General features: G+C 33.1%; 1 protein-coding gene across 3 annotated transcripts; it reads left to right on the forward strand.

Annotated features, from left to right (window-relative positions):
- The first annotated feature begins 410 nt into the window (after positions 1–410).
- On the forward strand, positions 411–8,539 carry LOC143073359 (uncharacterized). Of its 3 annotated transcripts, XM_076248838.1 has the most exons (3): positions 411–494; positions 5,794–7,350; positions 7,435–8,539. In XM_076248838.1, exons 2-3 carry the CDS (start codon positions 5,830–5,832, stop codon positions 7,867–7,869), a joined length of 1,956 nt encoding a protein of 651 aa, XP_076104953.1. In that variant the 5' UTR covers positions 411–494; positions 5,794–5,829; the 3' UTR covers positions 7,870–8,539. The 3 variants fall into 3 exon arrangements, with proteins under 3 accessions (XP_076104953.1, XP_076104951.1, XP_076104952.1); XM_076248836.1 differs by having other exon boundaries at positions 5,794–8,539; XM_076248837.1 differs by lacking the exon at positions 411–494 and adding an exon at positions 651–767 and having other exon boundaries at positions 5,794–8,539.
- Positions 8,540–9,828: the final 1,289 nt, after the last annotated feature.

Below are 9,828 nucleotides of genomic sequence, written 5' to 3' on the forward strand. Positions count from 1 at the left end.
TTATTTGCCATTTAAATGTCTTTAAGAGTCAATTTACAGACTTTGACCGGGGTATATGCTTTTTCGTGAATTTAAGTTTTAAGGTACAAAAATGTGTTGCAAGAGTCGCACTAAGAAAGCCTTCCGGTCAACTTTTCGGTAAAAAAGCATATTCAAATATATAATTTTTTAATTTTATCTTATAGACTATTATATTAGCTTTCAAAATCAGTTTTATTTATTAATTTAGCTTTAGCGGTTCCAAAGATATTAGTTATAATACACTCATTTTTCATTTCCGGGTTTTCCATTTCCGCGTTTTAGACCCTCCCTTATATGAGGAACGTTGTCGTGCGTTGTTGTATACAGTGGTTAATGGTTTTTAGTCCTTTTTTTTGTTCTAAAGGGACACAATCTTGCGGTATCTTTGACAAAGCCTATCGAGTTTCGTCTATTTATCTTCTTCAAAGATGTAATACAGACAGCACTTAAGTTTAAATGTTTAGAGAAAAACGGTAAAATACACAAATTAACAACTTAAAGGTTATGATACAGGACATAGAGCTCATGAAAAATCATGAGATTGATTGTTTGCTGAAAAAGCAAAACAAAATGCAGGATATCCACAGGCACTTGTTTCTATCCACGGGAAGGTCGGAAATGACGAACATGTCTCTTACTTAAGCTAAAAATACAAGTGACTTTTGAAATTCGAAAATTGTTCGGAAGTCATGTGAAGCAACAAATATTTGATTATTGTTTACAAAACTTATGTATTTTGATAAAAGGTAAAACTTATACTTCCACAGGGGTGTATCAGTTTATTGAGGTTGACAGATCTTACAAGATCTACCAATTACCTGTGTTGAGATCAAAAGACAATTATAGATTTCCCATCAAGAAAAGGTTTTATATCCCTTTGAAATGAACACTGATTGTTACATAAAAGTATGCTGTCGTAGTTTGCTTGTAAAATTTCATTATACACAGGGATCTCCACAGTGGCGGATCCAGAACTTTTCCTAAGGGGGCCCGCTGACTGACCTAAAGGGGGGGGGGGGGGCTCCAGTCATGCTTCAATGATTCCCTATATAATCATCCAAATTTTTCCCACGAAAGGGGGGGCACTGGATCCGCCTATGCTCCAAGGCCTGTTTAACGACCGTATTATAGATAAATTTTCTCTAAAAACAGGAAAGATGGCTATGGAGGCGTGCTACTCGCAATCACAAACACACTTATTACATCGCATGTGTCTGAATTAGACACAGATTGCAAATTAATATGGGCAAAAATAACTCCAACAGGAAATAAAACCACCTATCTTGGAGGATATTATAGACCACCATCAGACAAAGGGGAATCACTGGAACATCTAAGTACCTCACTAAATAGGATATGCAACATATCCAGTGCAATTATCATGCTCAGTGGCGATTTCAATTTAGGCAATATTGACTGGTCAAATTTATCAGTAATACCTAGCAAACCAGATCCTTCTCTTCATCAACACCTATTAGACATATTACAAGATCATAATCTCACACAGGTAGTTGACAAACCAACAAGAAATGATCTACTGTGCATGTCAAATCCATCCCTAGTAAACAGAGTAGAAACATTACCACCACTAGGTGACCATGACATAATCTTCAGTGAAATTAATCTTTCCCTCTCAAAAGCCAAACAGTCGCCACACAAAGTATTCATTTACAAGAAAGCAGACTGGGAAAGAACTTGATATAGACAATATGTGGAATTTCTTTAAAACAAAAACAAGAGAAAGTATCCAAAAGCATATTCCAACTAAGCTAATAGGTAATAAAAACCCACCTACCAGCCTACCATGGATAGATTCAAAATTGAAAAAAAACTGATAAATAAAAAAAACAAATTCTATAAAAAGAAAAAACATGATAGCAAACATATTAAAAAATTCAAACAAATTAAAACAAAATTACAGAAAGAGATGAGAAATGCCTATTGGAACTATATCGAAAACATGATTTTTGACATCGAAATACAAGAGCCTGAAAATACGAGATTTAACAAACAACCTAAAAAACTCTTTTCATACATAAAAGGCCAAAACAATGAAAACACTGGTATTGCACCTCTTAGGAGTGAAGGTTTACTTTATACAGAATCCTCGAAAAAAGCTAATATTAAACGAACAATTTAAATGAGCTTTTACATCTGAGACTAATACAGTTATCCCTGACAAAGGTCCATCAACACATCCAATAATGGACGACATAGACATCAACAGAGAAGGCATCTATAAAGTAATTAAAAATATAAATCCAAAAAAGGCAACAGGACCTGATAACATTACTGGAATATATAGTTCTAAAAGAAAACATCAACACATGCACAGACATTCTCACTTTTTTTTTCAAAATCAATGCAAACAGGAAAAGTACCTCACGATTGGAACCACGCAAATGTAACACCTGTTTTCAAAAAAGGAGACAAACATCATCTTGGTAACTATCGTCCAATTTCACTAACATGTTTTTTCTGCAAATTATTAGAGCACATAATTGCAAGCAACATCATGAAACACCTTGAATCCAACAACATACTTTATGACTTGCAACACGGCTCCAGGGCAAATAGATCATGCGAATCCCAAATAATATCACTAATTCACCAGCTGTGTTAAAAAAACGACAAAAAGATACAAACCGATCTAATCATCATGGATTTCGCAAAAGCCTTTGACAAAGTTCCACACAACCGTTTACTATATAAACTTAAATTTTTCGGTGTATCAGATCAAGCCGCAAACTGGATAAAATCTTGGCTAATGCAGTTCCACCTTGATCAATATAACATACTTCAAGTGACCACAAAGAAAACACCCATCCATTTTTATTAAAACATGCATGGTCACATTCTTGAGTCAGTAGAAAATGCAAAATATTTAGGTATAACTATATCATCAAATTTAAAATGGAACAAACACATTCAGAACATGACATCTAAAGCAAATAAGACCCTTGGATTCATCAGAAGAAATTTAAAAATAAACTCAGAAACCATCAAAGACTGAGCATACCAAGCCCTTATTAGACCAAAACTTGAATACTGCTGCACTGTCTAGGACCCTTACACAACAGAGAACATTAACTCCATAGAAAAAGTCCAAAGACGTGCAGCGAGATATGTATGCTCAAACTACAAATATACTGAAAGTGTAACAAACATGATTAACACACTTCACTGGCCAACATTACAAGAAAGGAGACTCAAAAGCAGATTACATATGTTCCATAGAATAACAAACAACAAAATTGCCATACCACATACTGACATACTAATTAAAAGTCAATCAAACACCAGGTCTAGCCACGAACAAATATACCGACAAATTTGATGCAGCAAAGACAGTTACAAATTTTCATTTTTCTGCCAAACTATAAAGGACTCGAACAAATTACCTGAACCAATAGCCTGCAGCACCACTACTGAGTGCTTCAAGGAGAAACTTGCTAGACAGATGCTCCTTGACACTCACAAACACCTACATGTTTAATATGTATCTTGTTTTTATCTTATACCAAAAATTTAAAATAAAAATTGAAAAATATTACTTACATATACATTTGTAAATTTAAAACATGAAAAATTATTACGAAATCAAATATATATTTTTAATCATTAACAATATTGTTAAACCAGGCATGCGCCGGAAAGTTATCATCAACCAGTTGATGTTTTTCTGTATATAAAGAAGAAGAAGTATTGTGGCAGAAATATATGCCATTGGACTGGTATATATTTCTGCCTCAAAACATCTATGATGCGCACCCTTGTGATACATTCCCCTATATAGCTTCCTTGATGCCATAAATAACTGAGACATAATTTGTTAACACACTGTTCTATAGAAAAGGAAACAATTATGACTATATTTTGACAAAGACAACTATTTCATTTAATCAAATAAATGATACATTTTTACTCCGACATGGCCAATTTTATATGATTTTATAGTTCTCATTTGCCTTTGCACAATGAAAAATGCTACCAATGTATTCAGCGCTTTCCACAGATAAAGGAGACATTGTTATCCTCTTTACTATATAGCACAGCTTGCACACTTCATCTTGTAATGGACTTCTGGTTGCACAGTTTTCTGTACATATGCTATGACCACCTGTATGTTATAAAGTCACAGCTAGAACCTAACACACAGTAAGAAACGTTTGCACCCTGGTCCTGGTCACTAACTACATGTTCGCATCCTTTTTAAAGGTTAACTCAATGTGTTGAATATTCTGTTCAGTTTATTTTAATTACTTTAAAATAAAATGAAATTCTTTGTTTTAAAAAATTCCAATAGGGAACATACTTTACATTATTGTAGTATTAAACCAGTTTTCAAGACATTTGGCTTTTGGCCAATCTTAAATGAAATTGTTAAATCGTACACCAGTTTCCTCTATTGTTTTGTGAAGACAAAATTAATACTGAAAATTATCACCAAAATTGAAGCAATCAAAATCATTATTAATCAAATAAACTTTAAGCTCACATATTCATTCAAGTCATGCACTCTTCCAAATAAAAAAAAAGAATTTTTTAAAAATATTTAGGGTAAGTATACATGTACCAACATGACCAAACACTAATTATACAAATGTAACAATAATCATGATTTTCAAACACATACCAATAAAAATAAAATTAGTTTTTTTTTGTAACATACAAAATAACAATTATCAAGTTATTAACATTTGATCACTAATCATCTAATTACAAAAAATATATATATATATTTCATTTAAAAAAATCACAAGTTTCTTAAGTTCATGAAAATATAAATATTTTGATATACATATGTACATCTACATGTTTAAAAAAATACATCTGAAAATTTAATCTGTATTTGAATGAGAATATGGTGCAAATGAACCCAGGGGGAGGAACGACTTTTCGTGTAAGGGTGCGACCTGTAAAGGGAGCAAATGGACCCAAAACCCGATTGTTCAGTCAGAGCTCAGACACAAACAACTGTAAGTCTAATGTTGCTTATGACTTGTAGAGCTATGTCTAGACTTACATGTTTCATGGGGTCTCTACCTTTATTTTTAGAACAAAATAAGACTCAAACAAGCCATGAAGGAGCATCATATTGTTTCCCACAAATTTGTTCTTTTTGATTTATTTACAACGGAAAAAATAGCCAGTTAAAGAATTAGAATAGATTCCATATATTTTTAATGAGCCTGTAGCTTAATCAACATATGTTTTATAGCAAAAAATGTTTTCTCTTGGGAAATATACTTGGTTTTAAAATCAGCTTCAGATTTTAGTATCTGATAACAATAACAAGCTGACATTGTAACTTCCTCCATTAAAGATATAAATGATAAGAATTTTATTTGATAAATTATTTGATGTTGAAAGAAACAACATTACCTGAAATGCCTGATGATAGCGTTTCTTTGTTTATTATCAAATTGATGTCACAACTAAAATCCCTACCATCAGCATCAACATCAGAAAAGTTTCTGTATATCCGTTACTTTTTCAACAGATTCTGAAGTTAAAATATGCTGGAATTTAAAAAAATAATTTATTGGACTTCTCCCCCATTCACATATTATGACATTGAGTTATTTCCCTTATTAAGAAGCATTATTGTTAAAGTAGAGATGCAGATCTGCTGACAAATAAGGGAAATGACCTACTTCATATGATAAATTAAAGAGCAAAATTCATGAGTTTCTGGATAGCGCTTTACAGAACTGTTTAATAGATAAACATGTACATGTTTACATACATCATGATTTTTTTTTATTGCAGAAATTGTACTTAAGAGATCATAGATATAGGAAGATCATGCCAAGCACCAAAGCATCAGTTAGTAGCAACAAGGCAAAAACATGGAAGATTAAAATTGTTGCTGCCAAACAAAAACTGGCAATGGAGACTAGAAAGACCGCTATTAAAAATAGTATGGAAGTAAAGGAGAAATCTAAAAAACGTAAATTAGCCGTTAAAAAGCCAAGAAGTCCAAAATCTAAAGTTAACACTGACGGGGAAGCACAAGTTAAGAGTGTGATGTCAGCTGATGACAAAATGGTGCTGGAAACCCAAAACAGTAATGTAAAACCAGAAAGAAAGAAAACAACAAAGAAAAATGTATGTAACAAACTTTTCCTTTGTGAGCATTGTGCTACTTACTTTAAAAGGAGTTATGATTTGGACATGCATATTAAAAGGATTCATAGTTCAAAAGAGTGCAACAAATGTCAAAAGGTATTTTCAAATTTCCGACTTCTAACTGAACATTTAAAATTTGTTCATGGTGTTGAACCCGTGAAGTTTTACACCAAACATTGCACAGAATGTGATAGGTTATTTGATTCTAACACAGAGTTATCAGAACATATGTCAACACACACTGGTGAGAACTTACATACATGCAAAGATTGTAACAAGAAAATAAGCACCAAATCTGCATTCAAGTTTCACCTGAAGATTTGTCAAAATGCAGAAAGTTTGAAAAACTTTGAATGTGAAATTTGTCAAAAGAAATTTTATTTTAATAGTGATTTACTGAGACATAATTTGACACATTCTGGAGCAAGGCCACATAAATGTGAATTTTGTTGTATGAAATTTAAGCTTCGTGGAGCTTTAGTAGAGCATGTTAAATCCTTACATGAAAACTCTAAATATCCCTGTGAGACCTGCGGTAAAATATTTTCAGCAATGAGGAACCTTAAGCGTCATACTGTAACACACAAGTCAGATTTTGAAGCAAATAAGCCTTTATGTCCAGAGTGTGGTAAGTCTTTCAGATTTAAAAGTGATCTAGAAAAACACATGAAAATACATACTGGAGAAAGGGCATTTGAATGCAAAATTTGTCAGAAGTCTTTCCGCTTGAATTCACATCTAAAACAACACATGGTTACACATACTGGGGAAAAACCATTCAAATGTAAATTTTGTGAAAAGGGGTTCAGTCAACTGGCTAATGTCTTATGCCATGAAAGGAAGCAGTGTAAACAAAGATTAGGCTACCATCTAACACCAACTGAAGAAATTAGTGGTGATCTAATAATAGATGTGGATACTTTAATAGAAACTGGAAAAAATAACAAGAAGCAGAAGAAAAAGAACAAAAGAAAAAGAAAAAGTCCACAAAAATTTGACATAATTGATTGGGAATTCAAAAGTGAAGCATATTCTGAAAATGGAGATAGTGGAATGATTAAACAGAAGGAAAAATTGGTGGAGGTTGTCATGGAAACTGAAAATGAGATTACTGACAGTGATGGGGAAGACAAAACTGTAAACAGTATACCAGTACATACAGTACACATTGATGGTTGTAAGAGTGTAACTGTGGAGGTATTGGAGACCAGTAGTGAAGATACAAACAGTATACCAGTACATACAGTACACATTGATGGTTGTAAGAGTGTAACTGTGGAGGGATTGGAGACCAGTAGTGAAGATACAATCTCTATCTCCAAAAGTAATGGTGATAATATCCCAGATGGAAACATTGGCAATACTTCATTGGACAAGGCAGAAGATTCTAACGATGCTTACACCAACAAAACACATAAATACCAAAGATCATATGCAGCAAGATGCATGGGAATGAACACCAATTCCTCAGTAAATCAAAAAGGTTATATAAAGAATGATATTTATGAACAGTTAATGAAAAGTTGTCAAGATAAGCTAAAATCTGGGGAAGTATTTCCATTTACAGATCCTTCTGTAGATTACGAAAAAGATGAAGATATTGATGTTGATTTGGTTGAAACAGTTCCTATGTCAGATAGTATGATGGAGACAGATTCTTTAGTGTTTGTTGCAGAAAAAGTTGATTCTAGTGAGAATGCTTTTCCTGTCATTTAAAATATTAATTGACAGGTTGACGATGTTTAAAATACTGATCAGTTCAGAAATACCTAGTTTAAAGCTTTATAACTGTTTAAATGCTGATCAGTTCAGAAATACCTAGTTTAAAGCTTTATAACTGTTTAAATGCTGGACAGTTAATTTATAGCTAGTTTAATGCTGGACAGTTAATTCATTGATAGCTAGTTTAATGCTGGACAGTTCATTGACAGCTAGTTAAATGCTAGACAGTTCATTGATAGCTAGTTAAATGCTGTATAGACAGTTTATTAATAGGGATTTCAATACTGGAGGTTAATAAATAGCTAGTTAACTTATATCTTATACTTATAAGTTATATGTGATGTGAAGAAAGTCCTGGTATTTTTGTCCTTGGATCTTGTGTTGGATTTGGGATTTACTGAAGGGAAGGTGTCATAGTAACATAAATTTTAAAGATTTATAAATATACATGTAGAGTAATAGTGAATTTCAAATTTTACTCTCACAACATGTACAATGTATACATAATTTAAATGTAAAGAGTACAAGAAATTTCAAATATAGGAGGAAGGGAGCTTATAAAGATTAATAGAAAGTACACCACTAATTCATGGCCCAATTGCTTTCTATGTTAAATTTCTCAATGTCAAGCAAGCACAGCTTTTTTGTCTTAAGTTCAAATGAAGTGTTAAACATTGTCAAAGCAACACCATATGGTGAGTTGTACTGAAAAAAATCAACATACCATACCATTGTATTTTGATTGCATATAAGAGAGAACTGGTTCCCAGAAATTCTGATGTACCAAATTAGATACTTCAGGTCTGACAAACAGAATTGATGTACCTTCCTTTTTAGCTCACCTGGCCCAAAGGGCCAAGTGAGCTTTTCTCATCACTTGGCGTCCGGCGTTGTCGTCGTCCGGCGTCGTTAACTTTTACAAAAATCTTCTCCTCTGAAACTACGGGGCCAAATTTAACCAAACTTGGCCAAAATCATCATTGGGGTATCTAGTTTAAAAAATGTGTGGCGTGACCCGGTCAACCAACCAAGATGGCCGCCACAGCTAAAAATAGAACATAGGGGTAAAATGCAGTTTTTGGCTTATAACTCAAAAACCAAAGCATTTAGAGCAAATCTGACAGGGGTTAGAATGTTTATCAGGTCAATTTCTATCTGCCCTGAAATTTTCAGATGAATCAGTCAATCGGTTGTTGGGTTGCTGCCCCTGAATTGGTAATTTTGAGGAAATTTTGCTGTTTTTGGTTATTATCTTGAATATTATTATAGATAGAGATAAACTGTAAACAGCAATAATGTTCAGCAAAGTAAGATCTACAAATAAGTCAACAATGACCAAAATGGTCAGTTGACCAGTTTAGGAGTTATTGCCCTTTATAGTCAATTTTTAACCATTTTTCTTAAATTAAAGTATTCTTTTACAAAAATCTTCTTCTCTGAAACTACTGGGCCAAATTAATCCAAACTTAACCACAATCATCTTTGGGGTACCTAGTTTAAAAAATGTGTGGCGTGACCTGGTCAACCAACCAAGATGGCCGCCACGGCTAAAAATAGAACATAGGGGTAAAATACAGTTTTTGGCTTATAACTCAAAAACCAAAGCATTTTGAGGAAATCTGACATGGGATAAAAATGTTTATCAGGTCAAGATCTATCTGCCCTGAAATTTTCAGTTGAATCGGTCAATCCGTTGTTGGGTTGCTGCCCCTGAATTGGTAAATTTGAGGAAATTTTGCTGTTTTTGGTTATTATCTTGAATATTATTATAGATAGAGATAAACTGTAAAAATCAATAATGTTCAGCAAAGTTAGATTTACAAATATGTCAACATGACCGAAATGGTCAGTGGACCCCTTTAGGAGTTATTGCCCTTTATAGTCAATTTTTAACCATTTTTCATAAATCTAAGTAATCTTTTACAAAAATCTCCACTGAAACTACTAGGCCAC

The sequence above is a fragment of the Mytilus galloprovincialis genome, chromosome 4 (genome assembly GCF_965363235.1).
Source record: "Mytilus galloprovincialis chromosome 4, xbMytGall1.hap1.1, whole genome shotgun sequence".
NCBI lineage: Eukaryota > Metazoa > Mollusca > Bivalvia > Mytilida > Mytilidae > Mytilus > Mytilus galloprovincialis.